This window comes from Patiria miniata, unplaced genomic scaffold (genome assembly GCF_015706575.1).
Source record: "Patiria miniata isolate m_02_andy unplaced genomic scaffold, ASM1570657v1 HiC_scaffold_20, whole genome shotgun sequence".
Taxonomy (NCBI): domain Eukaryota; kingdom Metazoa; phylum Echinodermata; class Asteroidea; order Valvatida; family Asterinidae; genus Patiria; species Patiria miniata.
The window spans coordinates 16,766,883-16,788,235 of NW_024037059.1; the positions used below are offsets into that span (position 1 = coordinate 16,766,883).

General features: G+C 40.5%; 2 protein-coding genes across 4 annotated transcripts in view; one reads left to right on the forward strand and one right to left on the reverse strand.

Moving 5' to 3' along the window:
- Positions 1 to 9,431, forward strand: part of LOC119728178 (guanylate cyclase soluble subunit beta-1-like) — a 31,045-nt gene extending 21,614 nt beyond the window's left edge. Inside the window, exons 5-8 of the mRNA XM_038200267.1 lie at positions 87 to 312; positions 2,149 to 2,289; positions 4,358 to 4,512; positions 8,551 to 9,431. Coding sequence (XP_038056195.1) covers positions 87 to 312; positions 2,149 to 2,289; positions 4,358 to 4,512; positions 8,551 to 8,695 — 667 coding nt within the window. The 3' untranslated portion in view covers positions 8,696 to 9,431. The remainder of the gene's footprint in view (positions 1 to 86; positions 313 to 2,148; positions 2,290 to 4,357; positions 4,513 to 8,550) is intronic.
- A 1,819-nt stretch (positions 9,432 to 11,250) lies between these two features.
- LOC119728179 (L-aminoadipate-semialdehyde dehydrogenase-phosphopantetheinyl transferase-like) lies at positions 11,251 to 20,791 on the reverse strand. 3 transcript variants are annotated; one of them, XM_038200270.1, is made up of 6 exons: positions 20,674 to 20,791; positions 20,176 to 20,352; positions 19,512 to 19,746; positions 19,020 to 19,141; positions 18,199 to 18,417; positions 11,251 to 13,036 (listed from the first exon to the last, which is right to left on the reverse strand). In XM_038200270.1, exons 2-6 carry the CDS (start codon positions 20,320 to 20,322, stop codon positions 12,881 to 12,883), a joined length of 879 nt encoding a protein of 292 aa, XP_038056198.1. In that variant the 5' UTR covers positions 20,323 to 20,352; positions 20,674 to 20,791; the 3' UTR covers positions 11,251 to 12,880. The 3 variants fall into 3 exon arrangements, with proteins under 3 accessions (XP_038056198.1, XP_038056197.1, XP_038056196.1); XM_038200269.1 differs by having other exon boundaries at positions 20,634 to 20,791; XM_038200268.1 differs by lacking the exon at positions 20,674 to 20,791 and adding an exon at positions 20,488 to 20,571.
- Positions 20,792 to 21,353: the final 562 nt, after the last annotated feature.

The window sequence follows — 21,353 nt, forward strand, 5'->3', positions numbered from 1 at the left end:
ACTCTAGCGTTTCAATCCCAGAAACTTCTCACAACTTGTATAAACAGTGACCTCGACTTCAATTGCCTTCTCCTGCACGTGTACAGGTTGCTGTATTCGGTTCTCCCGCCAACCGTAGCCCAGGAGTTACGTCACTGTCGGCCGGTACCAGCCAAGAAACACGGGTTGGTGACTATCATGTTCAGCGGTATCACTGGCTTCTCTGACTTCTGCCACCGCAAGTCCGGAGACGCCATGGTGGTTGTCAACCTGCTCAATGTCATCTATACCAAGTTTGACGCCTTGACGGACGTGAATCCCCAGGTGTACAAGGTAATGCCATGGCAATCAATTTCTTCACTATAACCGTTGCGTGCTGAACTTGAATACATACTTTAAAATGTGGTTAATATACTTTCTTACATTTTATATTAGTTTCTGTTTTCGTTTTACTTCTGTTTTTGCTGGATGGTTGAAATGCATTAAGCACTTGCACCCAAAACAGAAGTTCATACACACTACTGCAATCGACTAGGCTATAGCCGGACCGGACAAGTCATTGCCGTCTTAACAATTCAATCATCTTTGGGAGATGAACATTGAACGGACGAGCCACAGTGTCAACAGATACCCGCACATCCCACACGATAAGAATCCGTTTATCTTATTGCAGTCGACGCCAAAGAAGCTATGAATAATCCCACGGATAATGCCTCCAGCAATCCCCGAACACACCAAACCGCATGAAAGATACCATCCATTGACACAATACTCCTATTAGGACTTCTCTGCAGCGTAAGGCCCATCCAGAAACTGCACGGAGGTCATCGTCCGCACAAGTTTAGTCGATTCGTATTGATAACAAACTCTGATATTGCTTTAATCAATGGTTCGTTGCCCTCGCGCCTCCCGCAGATTTTGATATGAAGAAGGGAAGAGACGATGCGCCAAGGATCTTAGCGATGATCGCGCGGTATAGCGGACCCGCGGGAGGCATGTTCTCCCGGTACACCCCCTCTGAGTTCTACGTGAGGACACACGAGCGATACGGCTTATTTTAGAGCCATTCAGCGAGTATGACACCGCGCACCATGCCGTCTAGAGTGTTTTTCTCATCAGGGAGCGGTGCTTGAAGTAAACCATAGCTCGTTATTTGCTGTAATGTAACTCAAGGTTGTTTGTCATATTTTCAATCACGTCTCTGTGTCGATGATTTACAAGCACTCGAGGTTTCATTTTTTCGCGAAGATGTTTAATACCCTGATACGGTGTGAACGTAATTGGAAATATTATCAATGCCAATATTACGAATGCAGCAAAGGAATTGGTTTCTTCATGAAAGTAGCGATTTGTAAACGTATTTTTTTTATCCAGCATAATAATAAATATTCCATTATTTCCAGTCAATGAATAAATAACACAGTTCAAGAGGCAACCAAGAAAGCCTTTGAATCACACATGGACTTACGTAAAACTACTTTCTTAAACCGAGAATCAAGTATAATTTCATGCTTGGGGGAAAGATTTTCCTCCTGAAGATCCATTTCACGCGCACTCACCTCCACGGCTTGATAACTCTCACTTCTGCCTGCCCAATGTTTTATTGATTGGATTCCAAGTGGGAAAATCCATTTCGAAACCGCGGACTTATTCTGTTATTTTCAGCACCCGTGAGTATGATAATACCGGCGCTTGTATGATAAAAATAGCCGGTGGTGCAATTGTGTGACCAGCGCGAAGCAGAAAAAATCAAGAAACAGAACACTGAGTATATTTGTGGACGGTAATCTGCATACGGTGCCTTTGGCCACTATTAGCCTCAACTTACCCTGTGGCCGAATTTAACGGACACCCAATCAAAGGAAAAAGCGCAGTATCTGGGTCAAATTAATTAAAGGTCTAAGTAGTATTCCTTGGGGTTATTCAGTGCTTTTCCTTTCCTTAAAGTGTTCTGCAACAAATAGTAGGTAGAAGACGTATTACGAAATGAAATACTCGCTGTTCCATAATAATTGTTACGATTATTTTAAGGATGCGGCTCATTTACTTTGGTTGGAAGACGTATTTGGTGCGCGTCTACAACTTTGAATATGCATGCATATGCAAATGAGCAATACAGTTTTGCTAATTTTAGAAAATTACATCACTGACTATACATTTGATTGGCAGGTGGAGACGGTGGGTGACAAGTACATGGCTGTGAGTGGTCTCCCCGAGCCATGTGACACGCACGCAAGTTGCATAGCGAGCATGGCTTTGCAGATTATGGAACAGTCGGGGGAAATCACAGTCGATGGCGAACCGATCGTGGTGAGTAGAAATAATCGATACAGGCAAGTATCAAAATAATCGATAAACCTACATTTCACTTTTAACAAATACATCAATGTATTTGTTAGAAGGATACTAAGATAAGAATTTCTAACTTGTTCTTCTTACTTTCACAGTTAGCCTATTATTGATTTAAAAGGGAGAAAGTGATATTCATCTTAAGAATGATTACAGGGGGGGGGGGTTGCCCCGCTCTGATTCATTTTTTTAAATAGAAATATATTAATAATAGTGGGAAAACAACCCCACCCCTGCTCAGACACGCAAAAACATGTACCGGTAATAATGTCCGCCTGTGCACAACATTCGGACAGAGCCAGCTGGGGTACGGGGATAGGGCCTAGTATGTGTACACTATTATGTAATATCGTCGGATTTAAACAGCGCTCCCATTGAAAGTATGGTACGAGCCCCACCCCCCCCCCCCCCCAACCCCCTCCCCTCACCCATCCACCTATTGATTTTACGGAGGCCAAGTGTCCGAAGAAAAGAACCTGTCTACATTTCAGCATTGATTTACTGATGAAACAACCCCCCCCCCCTTCTGCGAAAATTCCTGGATCCGCCCCTGGAAGAGTTAACTTTTCCTTGAATATCTACCAATCTATATGAGCAATTTAACCAACAATTGCAAACCAATTATATATTTTCTGCCCAACAACGAAATCAACATCGTGTTATCGAGAAAATTCAGCCTGCCGTTTAATAAAAAAAAATCATTGGCGGTCGGATTTGGCCTGAGGCATCTAGCCCAGAAACTTGGCAGGTCGGCACAATCAATATTTTATTATGAAGATGCAGCCCCACTGCGTATTTTCTTTCAATACATTGCCAGCGTTACTATATTTATCTTGGAAACTAGAGCGATTCTCATCTCGTGGATATTTTTGGACGAGAAAACAACTTTATGTGATCGATTACGCCTGCGCAAGGCAGTGGTAGGGGAATTCACGAGAACTGTTTTTCTCTGTACAGTTTATTACATCTTCATTTGAGGATTATCAAGTGTATACCTTCTAACGATTCAGTATTGCAAAATAGGACAATGATATTTACTGAACCTAACGTTTATGAAGCAATGCATTCTGATGAGAATTTCGGATTATTTTTTAAAAAGGAAATTGCCAAGTTCATTTCAAACCTTCTGCAATGCCGTCATAGGACGTGTTTTTACCTGTGATATATTCACACTGAATACATCATTCCATTGCAGGTTTATTATTATTATTTTACGTGTAAAGGTACCACTAAGGAGACACGTTATCGTAATTTCGTCGCACGATGGGAGACATCGGTCATTAGGGAGACATTTTCATGTCTCCCTAATGTCACAGCCCCCCTTTAGAGGCACAATTTTATGGTCGCAATTAGGTTATATTTGTTGCTCGTGGTCTAAATAGTAAACATACCAATATTCGTGGGAAAAAGGACAAGGGAATATTGGGTTAGGGCACAGTTAAGTTTGAAAAATTTTGTGCAGAGGTCTATGGGGATGTCTCCCAAAATGTCCAATCCAGGGTTATAATAATTATTATTATTATTATGGTTTATTTATTTGAATTAAAAGCAGCCCACAGGCTGAAAACATTCAAATTTACAACGGGTATTCTAGTTTATTTTAGTTGATTGTATTAAACATACAATCAATACATCTTTAAATTGTAAATTAAAAGGTACAAAGCATGACGGAAGAAATTAATCATTATCATTACAACTAAAAACATGCTAAGACAAGACATTACTGATTAAAACTGAAGTGTAACATTATTTAAAATTATCATTAAAAAAAGAGAGTAGATCACAATATTTAACATATTATTTTAAAATTCTGGCCAGTGATGGGATAGTAGATTTCTTGTATGGCTCGGTGTTACATCTGGGTATGACAAGACCAGACACGGTTGTAGACCTAGACCAAACACACGTAGGCCTACAAAGATTAGAACAACATGACAGCACAAAGTGACACCCCCTCCTGAGGACACGCCCCTTCCTTCAGACCAATCTCATATCTTACTCCGTCACCTTTCAATTACTCTCCCTGCAGATAACCATTGGTATCCACAGTGGTGAGGTCGTGACCGGTGTGATTGGTACCCGCATGCCCCGCTACTGCCTATTCGGTAACACGGTCAACCTGACAAGTCGGACTGAGACCACTGGCAAGACTGGATGTATCAATGTATCTGAATACGCATACAGGTATGGACATACAGTTTTATCTTCGAAACAAGGTTGTTACAACTGATAATGTAGTAACCGATAATGTAACAGAAATTGACCGATAGTGTAGTAAAAATGTACTACACTATCAGTCAAATGTTGTTACATTATCGGTCTTAACCGATAATGTAACAAATATTGACCGATAGTGTAGTAACATTTACTACACTATCGGTCGATTTCTGTTCCATTATCGATAGTGATACAGTATCGGTCAATTTGTGTGACATTATCGGTTGGTGATACATTATCAGTTGGTTACTACATTATCAGTTGTAACAAAGGTTCAGGCGCAAAATCCACACAGGCAGGGATGTGAAAATCTCTCATTTTTTCTCCACCAGCTATCTTAACCGCATCTTACCTCAAATTATCATATTCTACGTACAGAATATTCAATGTCGCATACATCATGATGTATCCTGGCACAACAAGTTGATTACATTACCATTTTACATAAATATGTTCATATTAAAGTCAGGGAATATATCTGTAAACATGTTGTTTGAAATCGCCAGTTATTGTCACTTTTCAAAATGAGTCTTGTAGGCCTATTTGGAAGCATCAAGTGTTGTTTAACAGATATGTATTAAGTGACGACAGGATAACTCACAATCGCAAAACAAAATCGACATAAGAGTGACTAGCGATCAAATCTAGGTTGACCCGTGTACAGTTTGTATTTCTAAGGTCACAATATCGACAGAATAGCGAGGAAAGTGCGGTAACTCCCGCCAAACCTTCCAGATCCTTTGGCAACACAAACCCAACAGGAAAGCACAATATCCCGCTCCGAATCTATGTCAGTTGGAAACCCTGCACCTCCCCAATCTATACACCCTGTCGATACGGTGGTGACGGACTATGCAGACGGTCCGTTGTATAACGGACAGCAGGGCGGCCATAGACTGCCGAGAAACACGCCTGACCACACAACCTTCAACTTGGGGAAGAGAGTGGAGAAAAAAATCACAAATTCTGTCCTGGACAACAGATCAAGTTTCGTTACGTGGATCGATCCGGCATTGAATTTCAACACGAAGCGGGAACAAAAACACAGCCCCTCGACGCTCGTGCCGATAGCCGTGCCTGACAACCCAGAACAGCTATACCAAAGTCTTGTATATACGCCGTTACGATTTCAAGCTTTTGTGGACTCGAGGTGTGCTGTTTGATATCATTTTCGCCCACGGTGCTCGGAGCAAAATATAATTTTATCATTGACGAGGGATCAAGTGTCGCTAGAAGGATTGATTTATTTAAGTTGCACTGTATTCAATGACAGACGAGTGCCATGATGTATTCAACGTGCATGAGAGATGGCTACTGTTGTTGGGCCTTGTACAAATAAAATAAAACTTAAAAGATGACACATGATCTCAGGCATGTTTTTCTAACCGACTTTCCTTGTCTTTTGAATGTTTTTCAGCTTAACTTCTGTTAACGTCATATTTATTGTAGCTTATACACCATATACTTTACCTGTACACATTCAATGTGACAGTCCAATGCCCTGAATTCACTTTCTTAAAACCTTTTTATTCACACAATGTGAAAGGAAGATTTAGCCGAAACCTTCAACCCACTTGCATATAGCCTCCAGCATTTCACACTGCTTTCAGAAATCCGTGTTTTCGTTTTATTTCTACGCGCGGCTTCTTCTGCATGAGTGGAAATTGGCGCCGAACGATTGATAACATTCTACACCGAATTCACACCCACAAGTCTTCTGCCCGACTGCAACAACCCTTCGCTCGTTTGTTTTCCTAGGCATTTTGCAATTTCTGCCAAAGTCTCACATCCTTTAGACCAACATCTTCAGGGATATCTTTAAGGTTGTTTTGAACATGTTTAACTGCGCAAGGAGTGTTTCACGCACGTTTCTGCAAGGGGTATTTCGAGCGAACAGTGCGATCCGCGCGCTTCAAATTTTACGGTGAGGTTGTACCTGTCAAGTCGATGCAATTCCAATCAATATAATGGAGATGCCTACATGAAACAAACGCAACAATAACAGATCCTCTCATATCACTATTGTCTTAGATTTACCCCTGGCCCTAGACGTTACCAAAGTCTCCACATAACATGAATATACGCTGATATTGTAGTAATTCGATCCCATTTAAAATGCAATAACTTACGCAGGGCTCTCAGTGGAAGGGAAGCTCAAACGTTTTGTATTGATCTAGCCATGAATAAATGAATCCCAAATCAAATTTGGGATCTATTAGAACACTTGTAACCATGGGGCTTCTTAGTAATCGTGCATAAATGTGCGGCTGCACGGGCTGCGGGCAAAAGCTTGTTTATGTAGCAAAAAAAAACTGAAGAAAGGTATTTCAATAAACTTTAAGACCGAGCAAAATGAATACCGAAAAGCATCTACGCGCTATATTGTACTGAACTGCAGTGTTTCAGTAGCGCGAAGTTACCAAGTTTCCCCAGGACATTGTCTCTGAGTTCCAAGAATGTGTACTTAAACTCTGAATGCTTAAAGCAACCTAAGGCCTATAAAATGTCTCACAGAATTCTGATGTATACAATACCACAATGCCTTCACGCCATTCTCGTTTCTCTATGCGAGTACCACGCAACGCCACTGCCTCGCTTCAATTATTTACCAAGATAATACATAGCTGACACCGTCTCAAGAGAGTATGCTTTTACCCGGAGCAGAGAAAACAAACATGAGACATGGGTAGGACATTGCCAAACATACCTCTATCCAACAAAACAAGGATCTCAGCAACCGCCAAGGGGATAGAAGGAGTATTAAGTGCCCATAGGAAAGAAAGAAAGTTTGGTTATATTGATTTGAACGACCTCCTCATGTACCTATACTGCCAGCGATTTGCGTACATGGCAATACACATAGAGCGTCTTGCCAATTTCGCCCTAAGTGGGTTACATTATCTATTAAGTTGCGCCAAATGGCAACGATGTTTCCGCCGTGAAAGCCTCTGAAATTCAATTTGAACATTTTATTGTCCACTGAGAGAGTGCACTGTCCTGACTTAGTATTACGGGCTGGTAACGCACCGTATCACTTACATGGCCATACTACAGAAAAAAAACACCTCTCTGGGCCGAAATGGAAAAAAAAAAATTCTTCAATTTTATGTCTACCGCTAAATGGGATTGAACAAGTGCAGGCATGTTGTGATGGGCTGTGTATCATTACAGCAGCACAAAGTAACAATGCTGAGAGTTAACTTTCCAAGGATATTTTGCACTACTATAATGTTCATTATATTTTGCACCACTATAATGTTCATAATCTACTATAATGTTCATAAGTATGAGGACATCATGGTCAGCACATGGTGCCAAAAGTCAATCAACTATCTAGGTATCGTGTTACCAATGACTTGTTATCAATCACAATCTAATGAGACCTACGCATTCCGATCACTGACCTCTATATAAAGACTGGATAGCGGATATGCATACAACATTCACACAGTAGACTTTGCATATTGACCAATTCGCCCCCGGTCTCACGAAGATGGCCGCGTATATACGAACGTTCTACGCGTAAATACGCGCGCGTTGTATCAACAGTTGACGCGCATTTTGGTCACGTACACATATTATGATGTTCTAAAAAGGACACATTTCCGTAGTGATTATTATTTCAAAAACACCGAAAAAGTGATTTGCGGCATTATAAAAGTAACCACGACGTTAGAAAAATTGTAGTAAACCTTGGTCAGTTGGTCAGTGGTGGTGGCCAAAATATAAGTCAAGTGAACCGCGACGTTACAAAAGAAATCATGCTGTCTATAAAGACGGCAACTTGTCCTTTGTAGATCACCAGCCGGTCTCACCAATATGGCGTCAAATTCGTACATTGTGCGGCTCTTTATTAGCTATCCAGTCTTTATATAGAGATCAGTGATTCCGATCCACTACCCAGGGGTATTACATGCGAGATACAAATGCCTGCCCCCCGGGAACGAGGTTATTGACTTGGTTGTTACTTTCGTGTGTGTGTGTGTGTGTGTGCACTTTCTGCAGGTGTTTGATGGAGCCCCAGAACCACGACCCCACTTTCCACTTCGAGTTCCGCGGACCAGTGGTCATGAAGGGCAAGAAGGAACCGATGCAGTGTTGGTTTCTGACTAGGAAGGTGGGCGAGGAGCAGAGCGAAGCAGAGCAATAGTCATCACTCGATTAATTTGCTCTTCGATATATTATAAGCAATTCGACTTTGAGCACGATGAAAAGTTCATTGTTACCCCGACCCAATCATTATGATCAGCACCTGTTCGACTTCTCATTAACAATGAATGGTACAATTAGGAGCCTCAAGCAGTGATGTATTATTTTAAACAGCGTTGTCAGGTGGCTAATGATGACACTCTGGAAGAAGGTTTATCACTACTATTTCCATCGATGTATGGCAACAAGGTTTTTTAATCATAGCCATCGTCACCACATCGACAATTAATGACTTCAAGCAACCTCATCTGATCAGTGTTATCACCATTATGACCATCATTATCACCATAATCACCACCATCACCTTAACAATCATTACCATCTCCACCACTATCCCCTCCATCTCCATCATCATCCTTAACATCATCACCACTATAATCCTATCCAACACCATAATCAAGATCATCACCGCCATCACCTTCACAATAATCACCATCGCCACCATAATGCCCACTATTACTTCCATCAACAACATCAATCTTAACATCATCACCATAAAATATCATAACCAGCACCATAATCAAGATAATCACCGCCATCACCTTCACAATAATCACCATCACCATCATAATCCCCACTTTAACCTCCATCACCACCATCTTCCTTAAAGGGAAGATACAAGATTTGCAAACATCAAAATACGAAATGATCAAATTATCACGAAATATCTTACTGGATTGTTAGGGAACGACAGTCTAAAGCATCCTGTAAAGTTGTGGCTCCTGTTGTGATGACATTTTCAAGAAAAACTGTATTTTTCCAAAGCTGGTCGGCCGACCAGCGTTGGAGAAAACTGGCTTTTTTTCAAAACGTGCTCCTTATTTTTTATATTTAGTTCGTCTGCATTTTCTTTGCAATTGATTACACACCTGTGAAGACAACAAGCCTGCTAGCCTGATTCTCTGATCCTACAATTCCCCAAAGTCTATAAATTGCTCCGTTTCATCTTAAGTGGGGTCAGGGAACCAGACTACAAGAATATAATTGGTTTTCTTGGTTTTTCAAGCATCTATGAACCCAAAACATGAAACAAGTCAGTGTAACAATATTTGCTATAACATACTAATCCTCCAAATCCATTTATTTCTGAAAATTGCAGCAAAAGCAAATGTTGTAAATTCCCTTTAACATCATCACCACCATTATCATAACCAACACCATAATCAAGATTATCACTGCCATCACCTTCACAATAATCACCGCCATCACCTCAATAATCACCGCCGTTACCTTCACAATAATCACCATTGCCATCGCCACCCTCCATCACCGCCAACATCCTGCACACCAATCACTAACTCAATCACCACCACTATCACCACTAACATGTGATAATCAGACTCCTCCTCATCACCCTTCATCCTCCTTATCAATTTCATACTGCTCCTAATTACCATACTAAGATCTGTTGCCTGCTTCCAAAACTCTCTCTTTAACTTCACTCCATACCTTCAGCACTGTTATACCATTATCAACCTCTTCCCAACTGCTGACGATTTTCCTTACCATCCCCCCTCATTTTCGACCATCATCATTGTCACATAAAGGTTGATGTAATAGAAAGTTTTACACTGCCTCAAGTTCATGACTTTCTGAGATTCTTCTCGTTTGAAATACACTCATGGCACAGGTGTTACCAGAACAAAGCTCGTTTGTAGCCTTAGATGCATTCCTTTACCATAGTTTAGATTCCACCTTAGTCACATGCAGTGGCAGGTGCATACAAGAAGGGGCAAATGCAAACAAGTGCTTGAAGATTCAATTATTTACTGCTGCAAGCTCCTCGCGCTATTCCCTTGTTAGTTTGACTTAACAGTATTTCTCAAAGCCAATTGTGATTCCGAAAGTAACTGGAGGACACCAAACTTAATTTGGTCCAGAATCTGGGATGCTACTGCCGCATTCAGTCCACGCTTCCCTCTTTCAGAAAGACGTCAGAGTCCGAAATTAGTCAAAAGGTACTGATGCGGAGGGAATCTCCTTTTCTCCAATCCTATAAGATGAAAACAGGGTCTTGGGAAAGGCATGCTTGTCAAATGTCAATTAAATCAGAACGGCAAATCCAGCCGAAGAGAAGGGTAGGGGATCATAACGTTTCAATCGGAATTATAGGATTTGGAAGGAGTGTCTGTGGAGGGAGATACATCAGCACTGGAGTGGGGGGAGGGGTAGCATGATCTGGGGGGGGGGGGCTCCAGAGTGTAACATGAGGGGGTGGACTGAGAGGAATATGGGTCAGGAATCAGAGCGGGTTGGAATCGGACTAAACTGGATCAAGCATAGTGGTAGATTGAAATGTGATATGAGTTCAACCATGGCGGGTAAGTTGAGGAATAGTACATGCGAAATGCTGTGCTACAACAAAGTATGGTTGAAATCATAAACAGAGTGTAACCAACAACAACTGGTTTGATTCAGATTCTAGACGTTTTGGAGGAGCATAACGCCACAGTTGACCCTACCACTTGGAAACGGATACAATAACACAAAAACGCATAAAAGCAAATGACTTTTATATAATTCAGGACAGGAATATTAATATATTTTCTAAAAAGTCTAATATTGTACAATCTGCATAACAGTGCGTAAGCAAATAAACACATTTGAGTAATGTGATTTAACAACTCGGCAAGCTGCACAGCAGTGTCATCTAATGTAAAAATGTATAAAAGTATTTATTTGTGTAATATATCTCTGTAAATTAAACAAAAATGTAACATTAGAAACAAGATATTTTTCCAATTCAGAATAGCGTTCTTGATTACATGATTAAGTATGACAAATGTAACAAACAAAATTGATGAAAAGTTATGCTTTTGAATTTAGCATGTGATTACCTAGTTATTCATTGACAGTTTTTGTCAAACAAGTTGAAGCAAAACTGTATCAATCTACTTGTATTCTGTAAAAAGTTATAAATGAGTGCAATAGTGAGATATCAAAGCCTATGGTATCACAAAGTATGAGATAATCACGGTTTGTTACCATGATATATTCCTACCTATTGTAATAGTTAACAGCTTGATGTACATGTACTTCGCCAAAAGTTACTATTACGTTTAGATTATTTGATTTACAAATTAAGGTCTTCTGTAGCCCTTCCCCTTTGTAATTTTCCTTTGGTATCCCATTGCAATAAACTTTAAAACGTAATTTGAATTGTGTATGCTTCTTTTGTTCAGTGTTCGTGGTGACAATTCACATTCATCTAGAGCCAATTCTAGAAAAGTCATTATTTCTGAGATATATTCCTGATGGCAATCATAGTGAGTGTCCTCTACTCATGGCCGGCAGTTGACAATCACGAAGAATGTATGGCTTATCTGATCAAACCACACCAGGCTTTGACAAGATGATTCACAGAAGTAAAAACTGACAATATGAATGTGAATTAATAATCATATATTACGGCAGAAGAACAGAAAGGACTCCTCAATGATATAGTTCAGGATATTCATAAGATGGAACTATGAATGCGTCGGTGAAGGGCAAAACCCAACATTGAATCTTTCAAGGTGTTTTCTTTCAAGATGAATTGGGGAAAAAATGGATAACAAAAACTGACAACTACATGTACGTAGTTTCTTGGGCGGAAAAAATAACGAGTGCCCAGTTGGCTAAAAAAATAAATGTCTCAACTATAAAGAACAAAAGTGATTGACTACTTTCTGGTCCATTGGGTTCAATTCCCATGTGATCCTGGTAATGCATTCACTCGTGATGCATTCTTAGATTGAACATGGGGATGCACTACTGGCGCTTATCAAGTCTTGAACTTTGATCAGATCAGATCAGTTCACATCAATCCAACTGTCTCCTGAATGACGAGACTGACGTTTTCCTGGACCTCTCATCAGCCAAAAAAAACCAAGTAGATGATGTAAATGTCACAGGAGACAATCACTGAGTTAGAAGACCTTGGCCCATATACTCTCTGCTCTCTTGGGATTGAAATTTCATTCTAACCGATTAGAACTAGGGAAAACTATGCAATTTGGTCCCTAGGTTTCATCGATTAGATGCGCTCCACTGTGAAATTTCAAATTGAGTCCACGTGCCGTCAAGCAAGGGATTATTGTCCAAGTCTCAGGCATTTCTCTCCGGTAAAGTGTTCCTTCTTAAAGTGTCACTTCTTATCATGACCGCTGGGTCTTTCCTCTTTCTTATCAAAGGCTTCCCAGTACGATGCATCTTCTGGTAATAAGGGCTGTGCGGAGGAAACGAGGTCCGGGAATGTAAGTTCCTTAAAGACGGTAGTTGGCACATGGACATCAGCTGATACCTACGAAGAAGGGGGAAAATTGGATATTTATCAGAGGTGACTAGAGAAAGAGAGAGTAGGGGACAGGGCTGAGGAAAAGCTCCAATTCATGACTCGGCCACATGACAAATGAAATATACTCCACGTCATTTAGTAACTCATTACTCTTAATCAACTATCTTTGCAGCAGTTCAGCTGCATTGATTTGTGTACAGTTTTTTTCTGAAGAAAACTGACTGAAGAGGGAAAATCTCAAGGAGGTTTGAAGAGAGATGGCGTCTGATTCAAGACCAGCACATAACAAATACAGGTCTTTGTGTTACTTGGCCAAATGATAACCGGTGAATGCTTCTTTTAAAAAATATGAGCCGTACATCTGCTGCTAATCCAAAGAAAATAGACCGAAACATTCTTGTTAACTTTCCCATCTTCATGGGATGTATTTCTCCATCTTGTCACTTCTAAAAAGTATGACGTACACACCCATCAGACAGTTTTCCTGTCGAATTTAGATTTCCCCCTGACTCATTATAAATGTCCTATCCTCTTCGACGCTCGTTTAACTACTCTCAATCGATCGTGTCTGCTTTAACAATTACTCTTGATTGTCTCTGATGTATGTTTTGTAAACCAACACTCTGATTATAAGACATCAGCAACCATCCGTGGCACATCAAGCACTGACATGATAATATTGATGGCACCGTAATTGAGAAATCATATATGGACAGGTTTTCTTCATACGCGTCTTAATGTTCGATTACCATTTCCTTGCATGCATGAACATGTGCCTCAACCAATAAATGACACTTGCCAGAGATACAGGAAGCATGCCGAGATCCAGGACAAGACTACAAACATACGGTGAAATTTATGCTTCATTACATGTCAGTATATGGCATCAATCAATTATGCCGGTGGAAAAATCAACGGGGATGTTCTACAAACAAGTGCAGCGTACTGTCTGTTCTTTCAGTGTGGTGCATTTAGAAAACATGGACATGTACGGGTACCTCCAATATTTGCACATGACTGAGAGAAATCAGCAGTCATTAATCAAGTTGTGAAGCTGGAAAATTATCCAACCACTTTCAAGCATTAACATAAAAACCTATTTGAAAACAAAATTTTAAAAGGGCAAAGCAATAGCTCAGTATACGATTATAAACCAAACCTACCGGTATATATTTTCTTTAAATTGTATATCTTTGGTCGTCCTCCAAAGTTGTAAATTATGCAGAGCATGTGGCTTTTCAATCGCATTGAATTGGAAACTGAAGGCACATCAAATGTAAAATGCACATGGTTGGTTTGACATGCGGCATCAATGTTTGATGGTGCAGGTTCTTCACTGACCCCTTTAATGTGGATGGAAATGTATCATGATAAGGCCAAAAAAAAAATAAGTCGGTCTCTGGTCAGCGCGCGCGTCGATCTTTTTTTTTCCAAAATGTTCCGCGGTAGCTCCAACAGCGCCCTCTATTTCCGCACCTCCTCAATTCTTTTTACCAAAGAGCACCAAGGAATGGGAAATTGCACCAAGGCAAATGATCGAAAGCACCAAGGCAAATTATGGAGGACACCAATGTACATGAGGACACCAAAAAAGCAAAATTGTACCCACCTTGTCTGTACAATCCAAGCTTGAAGGGAAAAAAAAAAAAAAAAAAAAAAAAGCCGCGTGGCCGCGTCAATTTCGGAACTTTGGTCTGACCAGAGACCGAATATTTTTTTTTTGGCCTAATACAATATGAGGCTGCACTATGACAACTGCGGGACATGTAAGTATCAAGTAGGTTCTAGTCAGATGTGTAGTTTGCGCATGCATACATGTATGAATGTATTCAGTGTAAATTCTGAAGAAGGAAAATAGAGCAGTGTATGCACAAAGTCAATGGGGAATTTTACTCCTATTGACTTCTGTTTCAACCCTCGGAGAAGCACTCTGCAATCTGCAGTCACCGATAATACTTGTGACGTCCAAACAGTGCAAGATTTACACCTTGATTAAACTTCACATTGCAAGCAATCTACCCATGGGGTTTTGATACTGAGAACATGATGGGTCGATTTACTGAAAACAACCCATTGAGAGATTTCTTGATTTCTCCCGTGGTTTCATCACTGTGGTGTGTGTCACAAAGACTCAAAGAGTATGAGAAAAAAAGGATTCATAGCCATTTCAGAGCACAACTTATGGAAGAAAGAAATGCAAATCAAAATTTGTTCTACGGGTTGTACGATACAAGATGGGGGCAAAAACAAGTAGTATACGTCATTACTTAAAAAAAAAAAAAAAAAAATCTGCAAAATTTCGAGCTTTAGGCCTAAACGTAGCTGTCTAATATTTTACCAAAAGCAGTTAAAGCTTTAAGAAATCAGACGAAACGTGATAAATAAAAAACATCCATATGAGGAGTTTGTAATACTTTCAGCGACCATTTTTTTTAAATCCATTAAACCGCACCTGGTCTGAAAGACACAACTAACCAAGAATTTCATGAGGTCATTCTATTACAGTTACAAGAATATCTTGACAACAATTAGGCCGTACCCTCATTAAATTGTGCCACTCTGAATTCAGGTTATTTTTGACTGATGAAAGGATGTCATTTATTGTCCATTAAATTCCACCTGCCACCCAATTATGCCACATATTAAATATCACGGTGAGGCCAAGTAATTTGACAAGTGGCGCACACTGCACGCAAATTTCTGTAGAAATTAATAACATTTTAAAACCTTGAGGGTAAAAAATGACATGTCTACAAAAATCGACATGGCTAATAGCTCATGACAGCCAGCTGGCGCTTTGGAATAGTAGAGAAGAAAAAAACGCTTTCAAGGCGTTTGGCCAGTATTGCACCATTAACGGCCACATGTTCAATAATTGAAGCTGAACATGAATAGAAGGAAGATGATGACATTCGTTTTGTACATGTAAATATGAAGAGCGATTTTTAATGTCGTTGTGACCTTGATGACGGTAACGTGTGCTTTCAAGTGGAGGCAGACTAATTGAAAAAGCGGGAAAGCTCGGCCACAGACCACTAAATTAATGTGGGATTTTTTGAAGTGCAATCAAAAATGCTTTCAAAATTCAATAATGCTTCCACTTTTTGTACAGGGTTTCATTAAACCCCACGAAACTCATATTGTCTAGTGATTACAAAATAAATGATTAAAGTTATCCTTCAAGGCCTAACTAAATTGCTCTTAAAAGTGAACACAATGACCATGTTTAGCAATGCACGCTGACAGATTTATAGCACAACTGATCTGCATCCTTGGGTTAATATGGACCGTGATCTACCGAAGTGTTCTTAAAATACAATCACATTCAGGGAAGGTATATGGGCATTTCCACACTAATGGGGCACAATGGACTGCAAATTTGGGATTTGAAAGGGGGACGCTGGAGGGTACTGCAAAGCAACATATTAAGTTCAGTTGTTTCCTGTCCAGGTACCCCTGAGGCAGCAATGATCACGTGTAAAACAATACAGAGAAACTTTCCTTGAACTTAACAAATTACAGGGGTCAAATAATCACGCACATATAAGTAACATGCATGGACTGAAATTTTGCTATAAATTGAACGAACACTAATTATCAGTGCATGAATTTTATTTTTAAGTTGAGAAGGCAAAAAACCAAGATGAGAGTCTCAACAGAGCATTCTGGTCAGTTCTGGTTCATTTACTTTATTTCGTTGGAATTTAGTAACACCTAATGTAACAATTGGACAGTGTTTGGTTAAACAAGGAACAGCATGATAGCAAGGGAATGGCTGCCACTTTGCCAACAGTGTTTCAAATTCTATATGTTGGTAGAGTTCAATATTTCAAAATACACTGTACCACAGTAGATACTGATATTAAGAGCCAGTATGACACAGAAACAAGGTTTACGCTCAGTGGGAATTGTGTCAAAACACCAGCTTTTTTCAGTTTGCCAGACCCTAGAGAAATCTTGGCGTGATTTCAACCTCCAAAGCAGAGCGATCATCCACAATTCTAACAAATGCTCTGGAAGGTATCTACTAGCACAAACAATCAATGACGCACATCACTACAGTCCTACAAAATTGTGCAATGAAAGGCATGGTATCAAATGTCTCGTCGCGAACAACTTGCCAAGCTGATCCCTGATAGGGAAAACTTACTGATGAGGTAAAGACTGCCCTCGCGTGACAATGGGCAACAGTTAGAAATAGTCAGCCTAATGAGGGCAGCAGACTCAAATTATGGACAAGTGTAATAATGTTATTATCCTAATGAGGGCGCCAGACTCAATTATGGATAAAGAAAAGTACAATGCCGTGTCTGATTCACTTGGCACGGCCGGTGTGGAAGGTAATTCTGTCCCCCGGTAAAACTGTCCAGGGGGACAGAATAACCTGGATAAAAGTGTCCTCCCCGGCCTGTTAATTCTGTCCCCCTCCAGGTAATTCTGTCCCCCCAGGTTTTTTGTCCCCCTCTTTTAAAACCCAGAAGGCCAGTTCTCTTTATTGTTTTTATGAATTCACTCTACAAGGTATACATTTTGGACTTATAGTCTGCCTTTCATGAATATAAAATTTTATAATTCGGTCTAATTAGATGATTATGTGAACAATGTTTCAATTTAGTGTACGGTGAAATCTATCGCGATTCTACCGCGATAGGTGGGTCAATACGGTGGCGATGCATGGCGATGGCCCTCCTCTCATGGATACAACGCCTACTTGGATTGGTCTGTGTTCCCATCATGATGCGTAACAAAATTTCCTATTGGATGAATTTCCATTGTGGAGGGAGACGCATATGTACACATGTGATAATCAAAGTGCCACATATCTTGCAGCATGTACTGGCGCGACGCGACTCGCTGCTGTTCTACACTGCATGGGGACACATTTACCAGGAAGGTACTTTCACTGTTGGGCAGGGGTACATTTGTACCTGGAGGGGGACAAATCTACCTAGGTAAAAGTGTCTCCCCTGACACATTTACTGGGTCACGAGCCGGTAAATGTGTCCGGGGGGACACATTTACCAGGGGGGACAGAATTACACCAGCAATAACACACAAGTCTATAGGAAGCCACTTGCAGCCACTAGCCAGTGGCTTCCATAGGTGCATATGTTAATTCCGGCATTGCCAAGTGAGTTAGACACGGCCTAACAACAATCATGACTTACCCCATCTGGTCTCTTGAGGGCGACACACGCAAAGTGCAGGTCATCCAACTTGGATTCATGGAAGTACCAAGTGGCGTCCAATTTGCCATTAAGATGGAACTTTGTGTCTGTAGTGACCACTCCCTTCTGTAGCACCTTGGTGTTTGGGTGAAATTCTATGGTCTGCAGGTCGAGGCCCAAACCAATCCCTATCGCCTTAATGTAGCTCTCCTTCAAACACTGGGATAATACAAAATAAAATAGAGGCAAGTTGGCAAACCCCTTTATCGATCTCACAAAGGGGGTGAAAATAAGGGAAGTGTGATTGCAGATAACTATAATAACAATGATTCACATATGTAGGACTTTTTATAACACACGAAACAAGTACCTGCCTGCCTTGCGCTTCGATTATCCAAATTATGGTAAAATGGCTTGCTCGAGGACATAATAATGATATTCTACATTAGGAAGAGACTCACATTAACTTCTCAGCAATGCATGCTAGTGATTGTCCTCTGTAATTCAAGTATCTTCCCCTTTTCCCTCCTTTGGTTTTCCATCAACTGCAATTAGGCCCAAAAAAAAAAGTTCTGCTTCCGGTTTCCCTACCTACCCTATTCTGACAGCCCCTACCCTAATTTTTTTATGGGAAAAATGAGAAGAAAAAAAAACACCCAAAACCATCAATTTCTACCTTTTACCCTTGACTACAGGCCGACGCCTCCATATGATGGTACACACAAAACAAAAAAATTGGCCCAAAAAAAAAACCCTTACTCTATTACTGGTGGAGATGCCATGCCATGATTCAACGTCATAAAAGAAGAATTTGATCTTACCCAGAATCTGTAGAACATCTCCAGCTGTTTCCATTCTGTGTCCTCTGCTCGTATGACCTCCCATTCATGAGGAGTCAACTGCCTCGTCATCAGACGGAAAAACTCAGGAATACTGGGCGTTCCTGAAATTAAAAAAAAATCCAAGAAATTCTGATGAAAAACAGTTGAGGCTTTAAAGAAAAGCATTCCCGAACGGAAATTGCCTTAATGGCAATCAAATCATTAAAACAAGAAGTTTGTACAAGTAGCCCCTCAAGGCCCACTCGAATACACAACTGGTTTGAGTACATGAAAATAAGTCCATCAATACATTATGTGGGGCCCACTACATAATTTACTACGTAAGTTCAAAAGAATCATGATTTCATTTGAGTGTGCCCAAGCCCCATGGTGTCTTATTACAGTTGCTGGGCATACAGTGGCTATCTACCTTTGTCGCCGTGAAAAGGTAGGGGAGGACAAATACTTGTGCAGAGAGTCCATGGGCCTCACCTCTACTCTCAACCTTCATGACGTCCACCCCACAAAGCCACTCAGGTTCAGCGGCCAACACTGTGTAGTCTCCAGCATGCGATGCATTGAAGTTGAAATTGGGGAAGAAATCAGGATCTGCGATGTTCTCATTAGCTAGGTAGGGCTTGCCTCTGTCAGTCCTAACAAGGCTGATCTCTTTCCAGGGGTACGATAAGGACTCCGCAACTACTTTTCGGATGAGCAGTCTTCCTGCCTAGATGAAGACAAAGGATTGGGGAGAAAAGTCAACTATACTTATTGCAAACGAATATGAGTGCAAGAACTTTTGTTGAACCGTATGCAGATAACGACATATTGGCACAGGTTAGAAGATGTCTTCAAGGCATTCAAATGAAGACACTTTTTTAAAATTAACTAGGCCTATGAAATGTCTTTCAACCACTTTTCCAATCACAAAGCACTTAGTTGTCACGAAATTTTCAAAAGTATATTTGAAATGTCCCTCAGCAATCAATCTCCTCCCCCCCATATAGATATTTTATCCTCTCCTATTAATTATGGAGGTTTAAGTTGTTGGAAATAAATAAATCATAAACAGGCCCTATTTGCAAAACGACTGACATGTTGTGTTAATTCGTACTTGGCAAGTGCTGCATTCTTTCCAATCCAAATAATATCTTACCATGGAGGCCTTGCCATCCTTCTTGAAGACAAATTTACCAATCTTGTCCTTTTCTTCTTGCTGTATACACCTAGATGCCAGGGTCCATTCTGCCTGAGTGGGTTTCCATGATCCAAAACGAAAGGCCCAACGTACACTCCCCATCATACACACAGCAAACACTAACACGGTACAACCCTAGAAAGAAAGTAACCAAAACTAGTTCAAATTCAACTGTTCTACAAAAGTACCCTCATTTTATCTACTTTACTTCAGAGATAGATATGATTAGTAGCATACTCGTTCATCATTTACAACAAAATAAACACACACACAATGCATATGACACATATAGGCGCAAAGTTGGCACTCCATGCGTCATTGCATGCACTGTCTGCAGTCTCGTTCTGTTGAAGCAATAATAGCATGGAGGAATAATTAAAAACAAACAACGATTGACATGACACACTAATACTTACCACTACAAAATTTAACAAAGGATGTAATATAGTTTCAAACTTCTGAGCCGGAACTTCAAGAAAAACACGTCATTGGCTTTATCCAAGATCCGGGTCAACTGTCTTGTCGTCTGCTAGCTGCTCGGCTCATGCTCGGTCGTTTTACATTTTGCTTACAAAGGGCGCCACCTATTGACCGATAAAAACACAGCTGACGGCGGTGGAGAAGGGCGCCACCACTACTCAAATCAATACGAGGGGAAACGAGATAAACATTAAATTTTCATTGCAAATAACGCGAGGTTTTAGGGTGCTCAAATCTTGAAGGATCGGCAAATTGTGACAATTCAAGGAATTAATCATGTCATCTTTCTTTCACGATGTGTCGATGTCGCACACACAAATTTGCAATCATTGATAAGTCTTGCTCATGTAACAAATCTTGGAGCTCTAGTTACATTCATATATAGGATGTTTTTGTTCTTTTATATTTAAGGCTTTATTTTAGTACAACAGTTTAGTACAATACATACATTTAATCCGAAGGATCATCAGGTCAATGGCTTTGCGAATTATTCATTCTCAAAAAGGCTGACAGTGGTATCGATCCTTGATTTATCGATTAAGTCGAGGGCGGGAACGGCACACCTGTGTGTAAGTGTGATCTTTTGGCTGCATCACTCACCATTGCAGAAAAGTGTCACAGAACAAACGCTGACATTTACAGGATCAATACATAAC